The 23673-nt window shown below is 40.4% G+C and overlaps 1 protein-coding gene across 4 annotated transcripts in view; it reads left to right on the top strand.

Annotated features, from left to right (window-relative positions):
* The window catches only part of GRK5 (G protein-coupled receptor kinase 5), a 164778-nt gene extending 141323 nt beyond the window's left edge, over window positions 1-23455 (top strand). For 2 of the 4 annotated variants that reach the window (XM_084525619.1, XM_084525621.1), the window contains 7 exons: window positions 906-943; window positions 1762-1851; window positions 3126-3334; window positions 11294-11431; window positions 13823-13960; window positions 14668-14799; window positions 15605-23455. In XM_084525619.1, the coding sequence (XP_084381745.1) occupies window positions 906-943; window positions 1762-1851; window positions 3126-3334; window positions 11294-11431; window positions 13823-13960; window positions 14668-14799; window positions 15605-15703 (844 nt within the window). In that variant the 3' untranslated portion in view covers window positions 15704-23455. The remainder of the gene's footprint in view (window positions 1-905; window positions 944-1761; window positions 1852-3125; window positions 3335-11293; window positions 11432-13822; window positions 13961-14667; window positions 14800-15604) is intronic. The other 2 variants (XM_084525618.1, XM_084525620.1) reach the window with 2 other exon arrangements.
* The last annotated feature ends 218 nt before the right edge of the window (window positions 23456-23673 follow it).

Genomic DNA, 23673 nt, shown 5'->3' on the forward strand with positions numbered 1-23673 from the left:
GGAGCAGGGAGAGCAGCCATGCAGCTCCCTCTTTGACAGAAGCCCCCCCCCACCAGGAGAGGCAGGGATGGAGAGGGGCTGGCATGGACAGCACCTAAAAGCTGCAGCTGGTGGAGCCAGCTTGGTGTGGACAAGCCCTTTATAAGAATGACCTGCCACAGCTCTGCTGCATATATGAAAATGGGAGATATTTTTTCAGAAGTTCATAACTTGGCTGGATTGGGGATTTTCTTTTTTTCCACATGAGCAGCGAAAGGCACATCTTTGACATCAGCATGACCACCTTGCCAGTTTTCGTGGCACTGCTCCAAACCACATAGGCATCAGAGTTTCCTAAATGTTTGTAAGAAGAATTTTAATTTGGGCACAGCATTCCCCTCTCTGCCCCTCATTTTTCCAAACTAGCTGAAGCCGTTATACATGTGCACAAGTGTGTGTGCACACATTCACGTCACTGGCCTGAGCCAGACGCCAAGCAGAACAAATCTGAGCCCGGCGGATTGCTGTTATCATATTCGTAAGCAAATAAAATATTTTAAAATGTTTAATATTTTAACAAAAATATTTTATAAAAGGAAATGTTGCAGAGATTTATCAACACGCAGCACTACAAGGCTTGGTTTACAGGGTTTACTGGTCTAGATGGATGAGTCCATTATAGAGTGCATTATGAACTAAAAGCTTGGCTTAGTGGAAAAAATGTAACTCCAGTTTAGAAAAAGACATATGGTTTTGTTCTAACTACGGGGTGAGTTGCAGAAAGTTGTATTGGTTCCATGAGTTCCTTACTGTTTGAGTTGACACTCAATTGGTTTATTACTAGTAATAAATGCACTCACACACTGTCATATGCTTATGTTATCAAACCCAGCTTCATACAAATAACTGCTATCTTTCATTTGCAGAGATTTGAAGCCAGAAAATATCCTGCTAGATGATTATGGTAAGTCTCAGAGGTTTACAGAGGTTCTTTCACAGTAAAATAGATTAAGTTAGTTTTAGGATACATATTGCACAAAGACAAATAATGCTCTGAAGTGAATAAGAGGCTCAGCGTACTCTAATACTATGTCTTGGGGTGGGTAAAGTGCTAGGACTCGCTGCACGGGTGGAAGGAAGCAGCTGTGCTACACAGCAGGGTGTGTTCTTGAGAGCATGACTTTGCTGGTGGTGTCTGCCTTTTTTCCATTGTTTTTCCATCCCTATTGTTACAAGGCTAGCACAACACAAAGGACATTGTGATTTCTAATCTATGCTCCCCGCTCCATTTTCAAAAGTACTTTCGTCCTTTGCTGAGCCAGCTCTCATTTTATGCAAAGCCAGGTACCCATTTGCTGCTGAGGGCAGCGATAATCAAATCTTACGCTGAGTTATAGACCAGATGTAGTCCCTTCAGCCATCAAAGAGTCTCAGAATTATGTCAGCCCATCCATCCACTGTGATCAGTTCAAGACACTCCACTACAGTATGCTACTCGGTGTCTTTTTTTGGTTTGCTTTGAAATGCCTAACGCAATCTACTCTAGTCCATAGCCTGGCTGTTAACATTTCACTGCATTATATCCCTCTCAGTAATTCCTCTTTTCCTTATCAATGAAGCTGCTCCAATTCAGTGATTTAGGACACTCATTTCCTCACATATCATAACAGTAAATTGCAAGAGTATTGTAGTGTTGACAACTGTTGTATTTTTGAGCTAATTTGGAGTCAAACAATTATATCTGCTTTGTGTTGTCTTGTTTGTTTTTGTTTTTCCTTCCAGGCCATATTAGAATATCTGATTTGGGCCTAGCTGTTAAAATCCCTGAGGGTGAATCAATCCGTGGAAGGGTAGGAACAGTAGGGTATATGGGTAAGTTTTCAGTAGCTCATCTTTTTGACAATTTGCTGAGATTACTTGAGCTTTGGAGATCTTTCTGCCATGTACCTTAAGAAAAAGAATTTAAAAAAATCACATTCTGCTAGGTCCAGTTCCCTGATGCAAACCAGAAAAAAAAAAAAAAAAAAACAACAACAACAAAAAAAAAAAACTAGAGGAAATCAGAAGTCAAGAAAAGGCTGGACCACAGCAGCTCATAATGAGACTGGTCTACAATGCTAAATCAGCAAGGAAATTTTAGAAAACAAACAAAAAAACAAACAAACAAAAAAAAAAAAACAGACAACTGGATTTCTAGTGATTTTATCATAGATTTATTTCAGTAGGGTTATGTGCACAGAGGAAAGAAAAGATTTCTTTCTCATTGCTACTTTGTGTAGTATTTAAAAAGTACTTGTCTGTTTATGATGAAGTGGCTAAGTCCACATCTATATTTTGCTATTTGGACAGTGGGAGGCTACACAAAAGAGTAGAGATTTGTACGTGGGTAAAAACATACTCCCAGATTTAACTAGAACTGTCTTTGAAATTGCATGTAATTATTTTCATGTATTCTTTGGGTAGGCATACTTTGTGGAATAAAAATTGCACTTGCTTATTTGACTAAAGAGAAGCTAGCTGATATGAGCCACTGTTGTATCATATGGAAGCTGTAATGAAAGAAAGCAAGTCAGTTGTCATTTCTAAGTTTTGTTATTTCAGTGTAATTCTGTGTACACAATAAGACTCCGTGCCCATGAGCATCTGTGTGTGTGTTTGTAACCATGGATGGAAGGTAAGGATGCCTGCAAGGAAGCGACTATATGCCCACAGCAAACTGGGTGTTTGCAACACAAAACAAATAGATTTGTTGTTTTTTTTTTTGAAGGAGGGAAAATAAATTATAAATTGAATGAAAAGACAGAATTTGGTTTTGGATAAATGTCACTGTTGTTTACAGGATGTGTGCTTGTATGTCATTTCATAAACAGAGAAGTCTGGAAGCACTCTTAAGACTGGGCCTCTCCTTAATACTTAGCTTCAACTTGGTTTGGTTTTGTTTTGTTTTTTTCAATTGGTCTGGCTTGGTAGAGAACTCAGAAGACAGCATGAACATGGCATGTAGAGAAAATAGCATAGCATGTAACATGCTGCATTTTCTGTAATTCAGTCATCAGAAATCAGGAGGTATTTTTATATTCTGCCCACCATTGTCTCTTCCCGCCAACATCAAACATTGTCACAGGATACATCTTTCTCCTCCACAGCTCCAGAAGTGTTGAACAACCAGAGATATACACTCAGCCCTGACTACTGGGGGCTGGGCTGTCTCATTTATGAAATGATTGCTGGGCAATCACCATTTCGCGGAAGGAAAGAGAAGGTGAAGAGGGAAGAAGTAGACAGAAGAGTGCTGGAGACAGAGGAGGTGTACTCCCATAAGTTTTCTGAGGAGGCCAAGTCCATCTGTAAAATGGTAAGGGGCTTGAAGGCCCAGTGTGGCAGCTGCATTAGCAGGCTTCATCTGACACGGTCTGAGAGGTAATGCGGTACCATAGAGGGGCTGCAGAGGCGAGCAATAATCAAGCTCATCTGTTGATGGGATGACTGCATTCTTTATTCATTCAAATTGTGTTTATTTGGGATCATGGTCATTTTGAGTCCTCTCCAAAGTTTTATGGCCAAGGGAGCGGTATCTATTCTCGTGAGACTTTGAATGTTAGTTTGTAGTCAAGAATGCCTTTCTGTGTTTTATAATCTTGTAGAAAAAATAAAAAGGACTTGATGATGCAAGACTCTCAGTGTCTCCTGCAAGGAACTGAAAACCCCATGCTTCCATTGTCTTTGGTGAGAGCTGGGGGTAAGCAGGACAAAGATTATGCAATGAAATTATTGTGACACTCAAATGTTGTCCCACCCCATCTCACTAACTTTGTTAGCAACTTTTCCCCCAGGGTGCCAGGGTATCCAGCTTTTTTTAATACTGTTGAGCTGTCCTTTAAAATGTTTTCTCACCCTTTCAGCTGGGAGTCATTTTCATAGCACAATAGCCATGTCTGACAATGGAAATCCTCAAACCCTTTGAGAAATCTCAAAGCTGTGTCTGAATTCATCAATGTCTTGTCGACATCCATCTTTAGAAGACTGAATTGTAATTTGGAAAGGGATGTAGCCTTATTCTTGATTTGTTTGCTAAAGAGTGAAGTCTCCTTTGGAGACGGTGACATATCTATGTAAACTGTAGAGAAAGAATGAAGGGAGAGAAAGATCAACAAATAGGTAGTGAGAGTTGCACCAACATCTTGTGCAATAGGCAAGCAAACAGCATATCAACAACATTCTGGTTGGCTGGCTTCGTGAAGAGACACTGAAGTCTCCTTGCAAAGTAATAATGGTAGCATTGCCAAGTATCATGCCTGGAAGTCATTAACTCACAGTGCACCAAGTCATTGCTGAATCCCCAGGGTAGTAATTAACTGACATCACTCTTGATAGATACTTTAGGCCATACACTGCCCTTAATCTGAGATTCAGAGTCCCAGCGCAAAAAGATGTAGGACAGCCACAGGCTCATACAGACCATTTCATGTGCTCAAAAGGTCTGCCATCTTTTCTCTAGTAGCATCTCAACTCCTACCAGGTGAAGAGCAGAGTCTAATGGAGTGGCAGAGAGTTTGTGCACTTCTGAGTATTAGCATGAAATGAAAATGTCACAAGGCAAAAATGCTTGGCTTGTTCTGTAGTTAGTTGCAGGCATGAGACATAACAGAATAAAAGTACACTTTTTAGAAAAATAACCAAGCCTTTCATTAAAAGCTGAGAAGAAGTAGTAGCAATGTAGCATTGATGGGATAGTGCTGGAGAAGATCTACCTCTCCCAGGGGAGTAGACAGCAAAAGTCAATATGTTGTGGTGGTCATTTTCATCTTCAAGCCATAGAACCCAAGGTTTCAGGGAACCTCAGGAAATGATCTGTTTCATTCCCTTGCCCCAGGAAAGGTATGAACTGTACAAAAATCACCCCTAACAACTTGGTCGTTACTGCTTTACTGTCCAATCACAAGTCATGTTTGTTTAGATGGTTTGTGCAAACTCTTAATGGATCCAAAGAGAATGCTGTCCTTTGTGAACATTAATGCATTAAAATTGCTGTGTCTTAAGACAGGAAGATCCTTACTTCTGATAATGAGTATGATGGAATATGAGGTTTTCCACCAAAAGTCATTTTTATAAGTGATTCTTTAAAAATCCAAGATTCGAATACATTTTCTCAAATTCTTTTTGCTCTTTATATTGAAAACCAGAACTTTGTTGTTTTCTACCAGCTTCTTAACAGGGAACAAAAAAAAAATAATAAAAAAAATATATAATTAAGTTTCCATCATACCTGGAAATCAAGCATAAAGCCATAGTACATAAATTGAACTTGGGCCATCAGAAATATCCAAACACAAAAGGCTTACCTGTAGCAGACTCTTCACAGCAAGAGTGAGGAACATGTTTTCCACCTTGTCTCCTAATCTTCTCTTCAAAGTGTACTGCTCTGTGATCTGATAGCCTTACCATCAGGAAATATATTGCCTTTATTCACTTACTCATGAAAACCCTTTAGTGTCACTCCACATCAACCTTCCTCCCCTGGACGTTTATGCCCTTTGTGTTTTTGCAGGGACATACCATAGTTCCCATTAATCATCATCCATCCCATATTTCCATGTTTCATTTTCTAAGTCATTTCCCATAAATCAGCCCTCATTTTGGACTGAAGCAGAGATGAATAATAAATAATTAGGAACAGGGGCAGCTGGCTTTCTGGGAAGCTCCCCAACCCATAGTTCCCATATAACATAACTGCTTCATGTTTCGTTTTGTTGTTTTTTTTTCTCTGAAAAAATCCAATCTTTCTAGGAAATACTCCCTGTTTGTTGTTGTTATGACTTGTACCTCATTGACGTACGTGTGTTTCCCCTGACAAGTGCAGTCTTGCATCCAAGGATGTGACTTGAAGCACATTCAAGTGAACAATACTGGATAGGCCCTTCTTGCTTTCCTGTCATGTCTTATTCCTACAGCTCCCATTTTAGTCCACAGAAGGGATATCTGATTGGAGGGTGCAAAGACGACAGAGCCAGACCCTTCTCGGTGGTGCCCAGTGACAGAACAACAGGCAATGGGCACAAACTGAAACACAGGAAGCGCCCTCTGAAAATCAGGAAACGCTTTCTCATTGCAAGAGTAGTCAAATACTTATAAATACTTATGATCAGGTTGCCAAGAGTGGCTGTGGAGTCCTTGCATTTGGAGATATCCAAAATCCAACTGGACATGGCCTTACACCTGCTCTAGGTGACTCTGCTTTGAGCAAGAGGCTTGGACTGGACCACCTCCAGAGGTCCCTTCCAAGCCTCGGCTGTTCTGTAATTCTGATATCTGATTCCTTCCTGAAGTGCCACCCTAATCAACTACAAGATGATGGATTCTTTTTTTCCTAAAACCAATTTCTTCTGTTCTTCACTCACCACCAGAACCGCTGTCATCATGCTGCTGCTACTCCTGTCTGCTTTCATCCCTTCTCTCTGCTTTCGTCTTTGGAAACCAACTTATTAATATATTTTTATACTTTAAAGTTTATCAGTGCTTCCTAAGAATTACTTTCAGTAGAATAATTCTTACTCTTCAAATGATTATTACTGCTACAGCTAGTGATAATAATAATAATAAAAATAATAATAGTATCTTCTATTCTAAGCCTGTGCAATGAGCTTTATTGTTACCCATGCCTGAGAGTTCTGACTCTTCTACATTTGGCCAGATTGGGCTGTGATTATCATAACCATAAGTAGTGCAATGTACAATCATTTATGCCATTCTAGCATCCTCAGTCCCCACAACACTGTCTTGTTTTGTTTGTTAAATCAGAGACATCTATAGTATTACTTTTCTATTCTCTATAAATTGTTAAAAATAGTATGTTTATATCTGTTTCAGGGTTGAAATTTATCTCGGTGATCCCTTTATTTCATAAGCTTAGTCAATGGAATTGGTTTTACTATTCCCCTTTTCTCTTTTCATGAATTTCCCTTACTCCTGTAATTTTAAGACTAACATCTTTGAACTTAGAGTTATTTATTATATGGTATGATCTGGATATGAACTGACTGATCACGTGAAGATAAATAAAGCTGTGCTTTGGGGGCTGCTGTCTTTTTTTAGCAATCCTCACAACGCTTGTTTCTTTTTGTAAAGAAAGCAAAACAAAGTCCTGGAAAAAGTCTCAGACATTGCTGAGTTTGAATCCCCAGCTGGGATCAAATAAGTGACATGAAAATATCAGAGCTCTTTTTATCAAGAACAAGAACTTTAATGTAACTTCACCATTGTTACTCAAAGAGTCTTCTTTGAAAGTCTTTTTCTAGTCATGCTTTGTCTGTTAAGTCTAGACTAAATCCTGCCCTTACTTAGACACATCCAGTGTCACCTGGAGCCTTTATTACCAGGACATAAAGCTCTGCTGCTTGATATAACTTCATGCCTAAGCCATCTTCAGATCTGTGGCTCTGTGAATTCTCTATAGGCTTAGGCTGTAGAATTACACTGAATCTATGTTTGAATGGGTCATTGCACTGCCATTCTGGGAGGGCTTGTCATCAGACTCATGTAGTTCCTTTTGTTCTGCTCTCTACTCATTTGAAATACATCCTTTGAAACTGTATTAAACAAAACTGTAGAGATGACTCAAAACGTAAAGCTGTTATCTCTGTTTTCTTTCCCTGGAGAGATTCCCAAATTGGATGCACATTTCAGGCTCATACACAGGTTTACAATTGCAGAAAGCTTCTGGAGCTGCAGGAAATGGTGTAAGATTCATTATTCCTTGGAGAAACGATGGACTTTCCCTTCTGAGAACTATTCTAGTCCATGCTATCTCTTGGCATCCACAACGGAAGCAAGGAGAAGCATCTAGTTTTGTTTGCTGCCATCTCTAGAGCTGGCTACATCTAGAGCTTATCAAAATCCCCAAATTTCTTATTTTTTCTCCACTGTGGCTCTCCTGGGGTTCTCCTCAAGAGGCAGGTGGTTGCTTCTCTGCAGCTGGGCTTCACATGGAAATCCCATCCTTTCTGTTGTCTTTCAGTCCCAGTCCATTCCCAGCAGCCTGTTCCCTTTCGTGTCTTTCAGCCCACAGTGGCTAGCCACCCATGACCAACTGCATTCATACTTAGAGACTTTCTTCTTGCATCAGAGGTTACTGAATACTTCCATCACAGAGGAGTCCAGGACACCCCAGGCAGCTTTTTTCTATCCTCAACCATTCCATCCTCTGACCACACACACCAAAAAACTTCTAACATTTACAGTCTGTCAAGGGTAAATTCCCAGATTAGATTAGTCTTCCCACCTAGTTCAGAAGCAGGAGAATCACTGGCTGCACAGACAGACAGTATCCCCCTTGCTTCCCTTCACAGCTGACTTTTAGAGCAGAAACTGCAGAAGTCTCCTTTATCACCTACAGGCTGGCCCAAATCTACCCCTTCCCATTGCAACTTGCTCTGCGGAGCACTGATCCTGAGAGCTTCAAGGTATCATTTGCAAAAGTGTATCAGAGCCATGGGTAGTAAAAGTGGTCCTTTGGAATTCAGATTCTTCCAGCTGTCAGGAAAGCCCTTTCAGCATGAAAATTAAAGATTAAGAGAATTAACGTCTCCTCTGCCCTGCTACAGCAGAACAAACCAGATCTTGACTGGAATTTCCAAAGTAATCTTCTTTACATAGGCTAAATCAAGATGCCTGTTGGGATTAGAATAAGAAAAAGAGAAAAAGAAAACTTGCCTCAAGACCATGAAAGCTCACAGTCTTATACATGCTCCAGAGAGGTGCCCTGAGAGAAGTCTTTTCCTCTGAGCTGGATCAGTGATGTTGTGTCACATAACTCTATGTGCTCAGAGGACAGCAAGGCATAGAGATGTTTCTCCAAATCTTTCTCTATCTCTTTGCTCTGGCCACTCTTGGTGACCAACCTTTGTGCCCATCATTTAGACTGCAGCAGCACTGGATGCAAAGGAAACTGTGAGGAACCGTGCTATTTGCAGCCTGGAAGCTGCTCTGGTGGCCAGAATTAGAGGCTTTTCCACCATCTCTCAATCCTTACAGTCTCGTTTGGCTGTTGCTGCTGCTATTGCTGAGGCAGGCAGAGCTGAGCAAAACATTATTATTTCATGTGTCCAATACCGTCCGGTCCTGCCCCATCCCTCCCCACACCTTTTCTGGGTGCTTAGCCCCAGCCATTGTAGCTGCTCAGGACAGGCTGGAGGATGGTCCCTGCATATGTGGGGAGCATTCAGATCGTTGAAGCCATTTGCTGTCTCAGGCTGAAAATGAGCCCCCTAGCAAGACATGCAAAACTGAGGAGGCTGTGGAAGTAAGATAAGAAAATCACTGGTGCCCAGGGGGTAGCAGAGCATTCAGAGAAGGCTAAAGAGCTGTGACCCTGTAAACCAATGATAAACACGAGAAAACTCAGCTCTAGCCTGGCACCAGAGGAAGGACTTGCGAGCTCCCATTAGCAACAGCCTTTTCAAGGTTCCCCTTCATCGAGCTGATGTGGCTGAGACAGAAACATAACCAGAACATCGTGGAGCACACCCTGAGCTTGAAACCCTACCATCAACAACTCCAGACAACCTTGCCCTAGCAGGGAAGCTGCCTGGATCCTGGTTCCCAACCTCCTGCAGGGCTGCACCTGATCTCCTAAAATGCTTCTTCTTCTCTTTGACCCTTCCAGAGCTGCTTGCCTCTTGCTCTCCTGAGTGAGCCCCAGCCAGGAGCTGCAATGTACAGCTCAGCATGTGGCTGTCGGATACAGCTGCTAAGGCTTAACCAGGAGCGCTCCCGCGGCCCGGTGCCTGCCCGCGCTGCCCTTTCCTCTGCTGCCTCCCGGCGGCCCCGGGCGGCCCGGCAGCCGCGCTCCCCTCCGCCGGGGCCGCGCCAGGCTTCCCCCTTTCGCCACTCTCCCCTCCGTTTCCCAGCCGGTGTGTGTCGGCCGGGCTGTGTACATGGCTCTACAAGACGTATAATTCTCGTGGAAAAGAGCTGGAGGGGTTTATTTCCTCCATGTATGGATTAGGTCTTTCCCCCACAGTGGAGACTCCAGCAAAACTAACCTAAAAGCTTTTGTAAACATGGCTATTTTCAGCAAACATTTAGTTTGCTGTTGCACTAAGGCACAAGTTATGCATCTCTTTAATGAGCAGAGGAGATCTCTGGGCAGATTACAAGTTCTACTTCCTTCCTGTAGCTTACAGAGTATGTCATCCAGCCTTCCTTGGAGATGAAGGGAGGGAATAAATGGAAACAGATTTGTGAACCTTCATATTTCATTAGATTGCCTGAAGGCAGTGGTACATTAAAAAATGTCTCTGTCACAAGTGAGAATCTTTTTGCACCAGTCATTTGCATGCTGAGCTGTCCCCCTTCAACTGTGAGACTTGAACTCTTATGACATTGATTTAGCCTACTTGATTCCATGCATATGATTTAAAAGAAGATTTGGCTGCATGTTTTGCATCCTTATCCACTAACTAGCATGTGCCAGAGATATTCTTCCATTTAACTTTTCTTGTAGATGAAATACTCCACATATACAAGGTCCTCCAAGGATCTGCCACCCCTGTCTTTTTGTTTATGGACCTGCTTATCTTATACACCAAGGATGCTGAGTTCAGTTAGTCTTCATTGCTCCATTACGAGTACCCAAGAAGTAGGCAGGACTTGCTGTAGCAGGTAGTGGTAGTGCATTGCCTTCCTCTGAAAATAAACGAGGCTAAACTGAAGATGCTTACTGATACTGGTGCACTGAATCATCTTATGCACGAAGCCAGGTAGCTCCATGGACAAAACACTCCTTGACTTCAACAGAGATAGGCCTATGAGAGGGCAAAGTGTGGGTTCAATGTGTCAAGTGATATACCAGAGTATGCTGTGGTGGTGGGAAATATAACTTGGTAGTGAATTAACTCTGTCTAAGCAACACAGGAAAATTATTCCTACAATAATGCAATGGGAAAAAAAAAAAAAAGAAAAAAAAAGAGAGAGAGAGAGAGGGGAAAAAAAAATCACATGGGACTTATGGCTATGTATTTATATATGCTATGAAGTTATGTCAGACCTCTTCCAGAAAGTGTCTGCTGAAAGTAAGCAGAAGAAGCAATGTCTATTTTGACTGTAAACACTTTACAGCAGGTAATTTTCAAAGGGTTTGACCAGCAGTTAGAACACTGGGATCCTAATCCATTTAAGTTTGGCCATTAAAGAGCAGCAATTACAATTCCCCTCTGTACTTCCCTCTGGGTATATTAACAAACAACTGGAGATATAAATATCATTGAGGAGCTCTTGCTTTTCTGACATTCATACCAATCTTCTTGGCATGTTTCAGCTCCTCACCAAAGACATGAAGCAGCGTCTGGGTTGTCAAGGGGAAGGCGCAACAGAAGTGAAGAGGCACCCCTTTTTCAAAAGCATGAATTTCAAGCGGTTAGAAGCAGGAATGCTGGATCCTCCCTTTGTCCCTGATGTAAGTACGATACACAGAACACCCACTGGCCTCTTTCAAGTGATTTGTTTCTAAAATAACTTCCCATTCTTAGAGCTGTCATCACTGCAGATATGGGTAGCAGACCTAGGAAGACGTGATAAGCAGTAGGGCTGAAGCGGGGAGGCTGGGAGGAGGAGGAGAGCTGCTCTGTAGATATGTGTGCATGCAGGGTAGGTGGGCTTCTACATAGGGTGTTAACCTGGGGCTTCTTTGATTCCCACTTATTTTACCAGTCTTCTTGTGTGACACTGGAAACACCACTATATCTGTTCATGCCTCAATTCCCAAGCTTTAAACTTGGAACCTCTGTGTTCTCTTAGACACAGTAGTAGTGTGAGAATAAATATGCTCAGGACCAGATGGTGCTTGGAAAAATCTGCAATGAAAGCCATATGTATACACATAGGTATATAGATATATATGCTGAGGTGAGATCAGAATTAGGAAGTCCAAAGCTCTAAAGAACCAAGAAATGAACTGGATCCTTATGAAAACAGGCATTTGTTACAGAAAGTCTGAGTAGGTTCAGATATCGTGTCACCTCAGGCAGAATGCTTGGAGCTGAGATGGCATTTTTATCTCGTTAGTGTTCATGGGGAGTAGAACCCAATGCTGAGTCCTTACTCAGGTTTACACACCAGTCTCACACATACTGAAAGACTGCTGCATTGGCAATAGGAAAACTTTTTCCACCCTTTTATGGTATAGCTCTCTACCCCAGTGCAGAGTTATCTGATTATTTTCCTCCTGCAGGGCTCTCTTTCTGGGTAGGCCTCCTGTCCGTAAAGTTCCCATATGGTTCTAAGTAAACACTGCCATTTTAACTTATTAAGGAAAGTAACATCTTGGCAGCTCTCATTCACGTTGCTGCAAACTCAACCAAACCAAAGTGGTTTAAAAGCTACAAAAGTTTACTTTAGCTGCTCTGGTTTTGCTTTACATTTTACTATGCGGCGTAGTTATTCCTGCCAATTAGCCCATGGTGTTACGACCTGCTTTAGTGGGAAGAAATAGGAGACAAGCTACTATTTCTTTCTGATGTAGAAAATTAGAAAATTCTGGGCTGAAATTTGGGATTCGCCAGAGTGTATTAAAAGCTTAACTGTGGCATGTAAGGCCCAGAAGGCACCTCTTATAGACATATTTGCTAAAGCAGAGGCACATAAATTTTTATGGCTATTTATTGGGAACTCAAGAGCTGCCTCTAATTTAAATTATTTGGCACTTCATCCATAGATTTCCAAGTCTTTACTGAAGTCAGCTGAATTGCCCAAAGCTATATAGCCAATGGCAGAGGCTGTAATCCAAGCCATCTTTCCCCGTCCTCCTCTAGCCTTCTCTGTCTCCACAAAAATGTTGTGGATTGCAGCCACCAGAAATGCAAAGGGATGCAGCCTCCAGCAAATACGACTTTCCTTAGGAATTAGTTTGATTTGTTTGGCCACGCTGCTCAGCTCTAGGTAAAATACTGCACAGTTGGACCACTGGGCTGTGCAGTCATGGTACCATGTGTTGACAATATAATTCAACATGTGCTTGAGTTTGTTAGGTTGGGCAAATTCCTCAAGCCACCCCTCAATTATTCATGTGCCTCAAAGGGCAACTTTGTGTGGCTAATGGGAGCTCTCTAAGCACACAAATGACCACACTGTGTCAGGTAGCCAGTGATGACTCTTTCTGTTTTCTATGGCTGACTGCTGGAATATGAGCTAAGGCAGCATCACTGCAAGAAGTCCTGTCTGTATCCCAGAAAACTGAGTAGTTTATAAAGGTAGAGCCATTTGACTATTTGTTTGAAGAAATGCAGCCAAGTTAAAAGAGTTAATAGAGGTGATTCTGGACAGCTTCCAGAAGCTGAGCTGTTAATAAAAACAATGGAAAAAATGCCAAAAGATCTTCTGTTTTCTTTAGCAGTTAGTATACATTCCTTTAAACTTTTAAGCTGCAAAACCCACAGCTACCTGTGCAGGAGGTCACTTCTAACTGAGATCCCTTTTCAGAGCTGTCTCCAGTGTGTCACTCATAAATATTCTGTTTTTCTGTTGTTCCCTGTCTAGAAGAAAAGACTTTGATTTTTTCCTTGCTTTCCATCGTTTTCCCCTCACCTCTTAACCATATGCTATATGGATGACTAAAACCCACTTTGTCTGCACTGATGCTTTAAAGACTTCAAAGTGGGACGCTTAACGTGCTTAAAGCAAAGTCAGCCTTTGATGATAAACATGCAGGCAGAGCAAGTTTGGAGAAGCAGGATGCATAGTCACTTGTTGTTAGGCATTCTCACTTGACTGAATCTGTGAATAGAAGCACATGGTCAGACTCAGAAATATTTTTTCTCTTGCTGTTTTTTTAATTCTTCTGCTGAGATAGCCCAGAGCAGTATACTGCAAGGATGTGTTAGACATCGAGCAATTCTCCACAGTGAAAGGAGTAAACCTGGACCAAACAGATGATGATTTCTATTCCAAGTTTTCCACAGGATCCGTGTCTATTCCATGGCAAAATGAGGTAAGGATGTGTCATAGTAAAATTACTCCAATAAAACCCCTAACACAGATGGTTTTAGAGGAGCTGTATATTTCCAGTAATATATAGCTACTGCATAACTTGCCAGACTCTAATGATTTCATGAGTTACAAATGGCCTCTTTCAAGATCTATAATGTACCACAGATGTCAAGTTCAGGTGACTGTATCTGTTGGCTGTGCATATCTGTGTAAATTGGCAAGGATCCTACTGTACTTCCTTCTCCTGTATTTCTACGGAGGTGTTTTGACAACAGCTCTGAGGAACTTCCGCAGGATGGATGGCAGTCCTAATGAACTCCATTTGTGATCCTCATCTAACAGCAGTTCCACTTGGGCAGAGGGGTGTTAATAACTGGGATTTTTTGAGTATGCCTGAATATACCTAATATTCTCCATAGTGAGAAAGAAGAAAAGACTAGAAAAGTGTGGGGGGCAACCTTTAATAAGACTGATGTGCAAACATACAGAACAGATTCAGCCTCTCTTATTCATACCTCCTATTTACCTTCTATAGCCACCAACAGGAATTCAACTGTTAACTCTCCTAACACATTGCTCAAGCTGTTGATGGCAGATGGTGATCCTGATCCTGACTTTGAACAACCTGGTGTTACTGGAATCTATTTAATGCAGATGTGTCACTTAATTTCTTTCTTTCTTTGTTTCTTTCCTATTGTATTCCACCAGATGATAGAAACAGAGTGTTTTAAAGAACTAAATGTGTTTGGACCAAATGGTACTATTTCACCAGACCTAAATAAAAGCTTCCCTCCAGAGCCACCCAAGAAAGGATTGCTACAGAGAATATTTAAACGACAGGTGAGACCTTTTATGACTAAAATAAGGAACACTATTCTAGATGGCCAGTGTCACATACCATGTTATGATGGTATTTATGCTATGATAAAGACAGAACATCTTAGAGAGGGCTGTCCATCACAGTCCAAATGTCAGTTAGCTGACAATTTCCTGACTAATACTGCATATTCCAGATCTGCAAATATTCTGTATCACCAGTACCATCTTTTTTCATCAGCTTTGTTTCCAGTGGTTGAAAACTTCTTACCCAAACTACTTTTCAGTGCTATGCTGAAATGCCTTTTGAAATAGTTATTTGTTTTTGATAAGTTCCTTAAAACTCCTTGATTTATGTGTTAAAAAAGGAAAGAAAATGCAAAAGCTGAGTGAGATAGTCAAGGCAGGAAGTCGAGGCTCTAGCAAAGAGAACAGACCAGAGAGTATATGATATACAGCTTTCATGTGGCACCATGACACAATTTGCAAATCCAAATAACATTTTTAGACTTACGTATTTCTGTAAAGTTAAAGTCATGCCTCAGCATTGGCAGGTAGCCTCTGTATTAGTCAGATTTAGTAGATACTGACATTTTGCAATGAACTGAATTTATTCCTGGAGTTCGAGTGAGTCTTCCTCAAGAACTCCCATGATCCTCCTGACCTAGAGAGAATACAGGTAAGAACTGAAGAGTATTTTACAACCAGAGGTCTTCAAACAAATATCTTACAGTACAGTACATTATCACCATAAAATTAACAATGTTGGGCTAAAAGAAGCTTGGCATATTTGCAGAAGCTAATTGTCATTGTTTTCCTCTTTCTATAGCATCAGAACAATTCAAAGAGTTCTCCAAATTCAAAGGCCAGTTTAAATCACCACATAAATTCAAATCACGTAAGTTCAAACTCCACTGGAAGCAGCTAGTTCTGACTCAGTTTTATTATGAAATGTTACATCCTTCCACTATAGTCTATGGAGCTTCTATGGATGAGAGAGCATCCACCGTTCAGTGAAAAAAAAAAAAAAAAAAAAAAAAAAAAAAAAAGGATCTCCCCATAATGGAGATTTTCTACCCATTCCTTCCAGTGGAGCCTCGCATTTTAAGAAGAAATTTCCACTCAGGTCTGTTTCTGGAGGTGGCACTCAAGACTGTGTGAATCAAATTTGTCTATTTAGAACATTGCAATAGAAATTCAATGAACATGACTACTTGCACGTATTTAAATAGCATCATACTAGAACTGAATTTTGTCTTTATTATTTTTAAAGAAAAGTTTTGTAAATTTCTCTATTGTCTCAGTTTACATTTTGTACATTTGTATTTAAATGAAAGTCAGACTTTGGAGGTGTATATTTTCCAAGCAGCAGCTGTAAAGCCATGTGTTTTAAGACATTTTTTTAAAAGAAAAAAAAATGTGACTCAAGACTTCCAGAGCCTCAAACGAGAAATCATTCTTTTTAGTAAATCTAGAAAATTATTCATAAATCACTTTATCAGACTGGGTTTTATTGACATGCATTTTTATGGAACAGTTTATTCTTAATTATTTTACATCTGTATATTTGGTTTACAGCAACACTGCATACATTTCTCCTCTTCATTAATTTGTAATGTCTCGCATTAAATGCTAAAAGATACTGGCAAGGCTTTGATGTATTCACGAATACTACTTGCTATGCCTAAGGTTTGTGATGTCATTGGACCAGCACAGCTGAGATTTGCACTTAGTTACGTTGTTAGCTCATCATAATTTTCTTGGTTAGAAAGAGAACCCTGTTTTAAACTCTTCTCCTTCACTGGTTTTTGAACCATTTCTGATGACAAGAAGAACAAAACTGAGTGAGAGGTAACCAGGAAAGCAAATGACCATTTCTTTTTCAAGAACTTGAAACCTGCACCCACTGAAATTAGAGCAAAACTCTAAGTGTTCTCAGTGCTGCAGTCGAAAGTCCAAGGCCTTTCCACAGTTGCTCATACCAACCAGGTAGCAAGAGAGAAATTCGATAGTCTGGTTTATACTGACCATGAGATTCATGTCAGCTCTCTAGAGCTGAGCTGTGACAATTCAGAGCAGGATCTGAGCTGCTTTTGAGCAGTAGCAGAACCTTTAAGTTGTGTCTGCATTTAAGAGTTCTTTCACAGTCTTGACAGACATACATGACTCATCCCCTCAATTAGGTCCTTGACTTAATTGAATAAAATGTTAGTTATGAAATAACACTTCCCGCTTTTGCTTCCATCTTTCTTTGTCCAGGATCCTTAAACCATTGTTGAAGACTTTGTTCCCACTAGTATAAACAGGATCAGTCGGGATCAGTAGCAGTACCTGACACACCTGAACCATGCTTTTCTCAGGCTAACATTAATTATTTTTGAGAATACCAGATCAAAACTATGGTTGCTTCCTTTCAACAGGAATTGGAAAAGCTTTGTACCCCCAAGTGCAGACTAACATATTCTGTAAAAAAGATTTGTTCACCATGCTTATTATAATGTTGGCTAAAGTAGGCTGATGAGTTCACTCCTTTGGGTCAACAAGGAAGTTCTGATGCTCAGGCTGCTGTGTCTAAAGCCCTGATAAGGTAGCAGTGCAGTTATCCCAGGGTACTAGGAAGCACTATTCCTGAAGAAGTCTAAGTAGCCAAAGTTCATTAGTCTATTCATTTATATCTTCTAGCTGGCCAATGGAGAAGAGTAAAAAAAAATGCAGGTTAGCAGTGGCAAAGGTATGAGTGAGAGTCACAGACATTACATACTAGAACACCATGAAGACATGAAGGAGATATAGGAGAGAGTCAGGATTTGCATAAAGCATCTTACAGAGAAAAGGAAAGAAGATGGGGCTTTGGTGCCTTTCTCAGAAGTAAAATATGTTAAGGTGCAAGTCCACATCATTTCAAAATCTTCCAGTTTTCCTGGTCACTGGGACATGCAAGAAAGCTGTGTAAGTGTGCCATAACCCTACTGAGAATGTGTTTGCCTTTTTGCTTCAAATCAGTGTGGCACAGAAATTCCTTTTTGCCATGTAGATGGTGCTCAGGGAGAGCTTCAGCCACTCTCCCATGTCAGATGATGGCATTGCAGACCATACAGAACATGCAAGATTGTAGAGAGATAGTAATAGGTCTGAAATTTGAGTAATTTTTTCTCTCTGGATCATCTGCAAAATAAATCTATGATGGTTTCAGCTTCCTGACGGGAGGGGAATTAAATATTGTAGAGGTGAAAGCCACTGTGTTTGGAGGGGTCTGCTACCTCCAGTTCCATTCTCACAGCCTGATGGAAAGCCACCTAAGTCAGCGGGACTCTGATTAGTCACTTTGGCATGCTCTGCATGGACATATACTTGCTCTGAGAGGTTTTCCCAGGCCTTCTTCATTGATGTAGGATTTCAGTTGCTTTCAAGACATATGGGTGAGAAGTAGAGGAACATATCATAGCCAGACCACTGATGCGTGTCAGTGCACCTGAGGCAAGATGCACTTCTTACTTCATAGAGAGCTGCAAGGGATGTGCAACTCAGATCTGTTTTTGTCATTCAAAGACATCACCATCTAGCAGCATTGTGCATTTTATGTTTGTGCACAGTCAGCTGACTTCACCCTGTGCACTGATGCTAGGGGAAGGGGGTACCAGCTGGTTGGCTAGAGTGAAAGACGAAGCTCTTTTCTCCACTACCGCCATTGTCTCACTTTGCAGCAAGAGACGAGCATATTCCCCCTTCAGAAAAATGTGGCTGAGAATATCAACCTACCACATGGGGAAGAAAAAAGGACAGCTGGAGGAAGGCTTAGCCCATTAATGTTTCATGGGATAAATCTGTTAAGACTGCAGCTATTGGCCCAAGTGCTTAATTTCCTTCATGTTACCAGTGTGGCACATGAAAACTAACTTTTCTTTTTTTTACCATCTCCCATTTGGGAAATAAAATCCCAATAATACAAAACCCTTATTGAAAGCTGGTGAGCAAATTGCAAAGAGATTGTAAATGGCCTTATACCTCTTCTATGCTACCTGCCTTAATTAGTGGTGGATTACTTTGTTATATGACAACAGTGAATAACAGCAAATGTGCCTTCTCCTGCTCTCCTTTCAGCTGGGACAGATCGTTACTCAGCACCTCTAGGACTCTAGCAGTGGGCACACAAGGACAGTGCAAAGTCCTCAGATGACAAAAGTGGCATTTCAGTGGTACTTGAAATGTATAATGCTAGGGTTAGATATCCTGAATCCTCCAGGTGGTGTGAGAGAAGGTTGCTTCTGCCCACCTGAAAAGTCAAGCCTGGATCCCAGCCCCCTGGGAGCAGTGAGTGAGTAAAGGAAGAGACAGAAAACTAGATTGTTTGAGGGAGATTTCATACCACTTCCCCAAGTGTTGCTATCCTGTCCAACAAACTTTAAACAGTATTATGATGCTTGGGCAGCAGAATTGTCATACTCTTTCAGTATCCGAGTCCTGAAAGATTTGATCAACATCATATATTACTAATGATAATGAACAGTCCTAGGAAGCTTATAGTCAGAGTTTTCCTACACAACAAAACCTGCAGGATTGTCATTTTCATTGCAGCTTTCTTCTTCTTCTTTTTTAATATATATATATATTATTCAACTCATCAGACATTCAAGACTGGAGAGAGGACTCACAGTCCTCCCACTTCCATTGTGTGACCAGGTGCAATCTGAGCACAGAATTCAGGTCTGAAGCCCTGCCCTGCATAGCCAGATATCTAGAGAAAATTGGCATTTGTCTCTGTGGAGCCAGATTCAAAAACACTAGGGGCCACAGGTGTTCAGGGGCTCTGAAAGAACAGAATTATAACTTCACCATACAACCTTGGAGAGCATTTGCAAAGTGAATGGGTTTGGGTGTGGGTTTGCACATAGCAAAGGAGAGGAAAGGAGTAGTTATTTAATGGCTCTTTAAACTGATCAATATATTTTTTTTTGTATCTTCTTTCCATTTACAACACAGATTCTTTCAAACTGTGATACAGATGTTCAACAATTATTTTCCACATTGTCTAAGTGTTCATCTAAGTCTTCTAGTGTTTTTCCCACCCTCTGGTTGGACGAGAGGCTTTTTGAAACAAGTGAATTAAGAGGGGAAAATAACAAATAATAAACTCTTACGTGTGCACTCTTGACCTAGATCATCTAAAAAGAAATTTTTACAAGAACAGCTATGACTCAGATGTTGTTTCTGAACAAAAACCTGGTAAAGGTGTAAAGATAATCAAACCAAAAATGTCCTGGAGATCAAAGTGTATGTTAGTGTATGGCAGAGTTCAATATCGCAGTGTTTACCTGGCCTTACTGCCTAGTAGGTGGCAGTTAGGGGTGATACCACGTATCCATAAGAACAATTTGACCTGTCTTGTTTTGCAGTCATCCCCTCCCCCAGAAACTGTGATGAAGAGTGCTATCAGCAGTAGGTAATCAAACTTCGCTGACACAGTGATGTGTCTGACTACAAGACACTGATTCTTAATTTTGTTCAGCCAGAACTCAGGTTCTAACTTGAATTCTTTGCTTTCTTTGTCAAATCCAGTAGCTGTTAAACTTTTTCAGTAGAGAAGCCTCAGCTGACAAGAAAACCAGAAAAGCAATCTGTAATACTAATAACACCATCAGTAGGACAAGGAAGAGAGGGCATGAGCTCTGGAGTACAGTGTGAAAACTACCACACTGTGTGTGTCTTCAGCAGGTGTCAAATGGCAATTATTTTCTCACATCACTGCGCATTCTTCCTTGGTTCATAGTATGTTATTCATAGTTTTTTGAGTAATCTGGAAATTGCATACACAAGGTCATATTAAACGTAGGGTTGGGCCATGGCTCAGAGATACATCATCTCTGTGAGGAAGTCAGAGAAAAGAGCTTGAAGAGACAAGTAGGTACCCATTCAGCCTGCACAAACAGCCATCACACAGGTCTGTGTTCCCAGCATCTGAGCCTCAGCCAGGAGATCCCTATGTAAACTTCTCTGGAAGAGCAATAAATGCACACTCTTATAGCACTTCTCATGGCTATCCATGGAACAGGTGGCTGCAGGACAAGATATGGGTGTTTCAATCTCTGCTCCATAGTTGTGAATTTTTATTTTTTTATTTTTTTCAGTTCAGTAACAAGTTGTAATACTCTCCTGTTAAATATCTCAATGCAGGTGAGATCATTCATCAAACATTTCTAGGCACTTCCTGTACAATCTTTAAAGAGGCTGGACTTTGCTTCTTTGCTTTGAAAGAACATCCTTGGGTTAGTCTGTCCCTTGGGACATCTTCCTTCACATGTACAGCATGAAGCACAAAGTGGCCTCTGGAAGCTCTAGTGGTCCAGAGTAACATTAATAATACTTAGGTGCCAACTTCACAAGAACACCACTTGGACTCCTTGGCTGGCACTGCAGCAAATTAGTCTGGTGGTGAATGGAGCTGGAACCAGAGATTTAAAGACTCTTCTGCCTGAGGATGGCCTTAGTCTGTCTCAGGATACAGGGAGGTACATTTGGCATTGAAGTTTGGGAGAATCTGTGCAATGGCTCTGTTCAATGCCTCCATGGAAAAAAAGAAGGTTCCAGAGTTGTCTATGTCAAGCCTTCCACAAATATGAGCTGCAATTTAAAACACTAAACATTATTTAGAGTAAGAATAATAATGACTAACAACCTTATGCTAAAGCTGAAAGGCTATGTAAGTTTAAAACAATTACTCACTTTCATGTGCTGGGCAGGAAACAATCTCTTTTAGATATACTAAATAGTATTATTTATGTAGTCCTGGCTGGTAATAACTTTCTGCACTTAGCTACAAAAAGAAAAGAGGAAGAAATCGGTCCAGAGAATGTTGCAATTTTATTTTTTTTATGACAACTACCAAAGAAGGTGGAAAGCCCACAGCATGCCACAGTATTACATGCTCACCTCCCCCAGACTTTTCTATGATAAAACAAATACAAGCTGCTGCAGTTGATTCAGCTAAGCTAGTGTCCTGTCAAATGGATTTAATGAAAGAAACAACTTTAAACAGATCATTCCCTATTCACTAAAATGAATATTACTGCTTGTGCAGAAGTATTCTCCTTGTTTTATGTACGTGGAGCCAGAAGTGGTGGATTGTATTCCTATTGCACCCATGTTTTACTTCAATCCCTGGCCAAAACTCTGCAATTTTTCTTTCCCATTCTTAAACGTGGAGGGATGCTCTCTATCTATCAATAGAAAGCACTTTGGAGTCTGTGCATAAAACAAATCAATACCAATTCTTTGTATTATTATTTAAGTGAAATAGGTTTAATATAGCTGCTCTTATTTACATGACTATGGAGATGACTCTTGTAAATAAGGGCTCTTTTTATCATTGGTTTGCCTTAGTTCTGTAGAGCTATAACAGAACGCACTTCACTTCTGTAAAGCCATCTCCAAAAGAAGCGGAGATGACAGCGTAAATATTAAAGTATTCATTTCTTATTTGAGTGCTAGCTAGTAATTGCAGCATTCAGACGAACACTTCCTCTTTTTTATATTGGAAACAATTATAGGAAGGGGACAAAATGACATTCACTGGTTCAACTTCACAATCTTTCTCTTTTTGGCCAAGCCTACAAACGAATTCCTAGGTACCAATTAAGTGAAATGCTGTGTGAAGTCACAAAGATGCACGCGTGGCAAACATTGGGTCAGCTCACTGCCTGTCTCTGAAAACAAAGAGGTAACCACATGCTGGGATCAATGGACTCCAAAGGGGAACTCCAAGTTTTCTGGATAATCAGCGGTCCCATAGAGAAGATTCACTCCCAGAGAAGAAACATTTCAGGTAGTGGCTGGATGACAAATGTGTTTTCCTTTCTCATCACCCCGCACGCAGCTGTTAAATATGTTTATTAGCAAGCTCAAATGAGTTATTTCATGTGTATCGAATGCGGTCTCCCTTAATTGCATTTCTTTTAAACACTGGACACTCTTCTGAAAGACTTAACATTTTAGCCTTATGAAGGTGAAAGTTGTAAAAACTTTATTTTGTGTTTCTGAGCAATGTAGATAGACCTAAAGATTTCATGAATTATCATGTGGTTGCCCATATCTGACTAATAATTAAATTGTAAAATTGCAGTTTCATATTAGGGTTAGTCTTTTCACCTGCTTCAAAAATTAAAAATCATATTTGGTATATAAACATACACAGAATATCCTTCTGATTGAATTTCAAAAGCATATCCAGGATTAAATGTTTTTAAGCACTTCTAATACTGTAGTCTATAAGAGGAGCAGACACTTCTAAAGCAATGTTAAAAGTTGTCTTTCATAACTGAGTCAACAGATCATTTTTGTAATAAATTAAAGCAAGTGTTCTCAACTAGAAGAACTAGTGGCTGTTGGTATTGTACAAAAAATCATTCTAGTATCCAAAGGGTTATGGGTGGGGAGGGTCTGTTTGGTTTTGTTTCTCTTTCCAGGGAGATCTTTAACATTGTTTGATGAAGCTAGTTTCATTTGAGATTGTTATTGAAGATAAAGGCTTCTGTGTTCTATGGCTGCTTGGATTCTTCGTACATAATGTCCTAGTAATGTCACAGTGCTGCTGTATCTAGATCAAACCACTGTTTTAATTGTTTTTGTTTTCGTTTTTTTTTTTTTTTTTTTTTTTTGGCTTTTTTAATAAATTCTTTAATTTAAATACTTGAAAACTATGGTTTGCTTTAATGAGGCACATAATCAAAAAGGGCTTCTTTAAGTCCTTGCGATCTTGAAGATGACTTTAGTGAGAGTTGCAGCTCATATCTTGCTAGGTTCCTTTGTGACTTTGTATGTTTTAATAGTACTATCTCTTATATTTTCTGACCTATGACATTTTCATGGAGATTGAGGGAACTAAAAACCAAATTGAGGTTGTAT

This window comes from Aythya ferina, assembly GCF_964211825.1.
Source record: "Aythya ferina genome assembly, chromosome: 7".
In the NCBI taxonomy this organism is placed as follows: domain Eukaryota; kingdom Metazoa; phylum Chordata; class Aves; order Anseriformes; family Anatidae; genus Aythya; species Aythya ferina.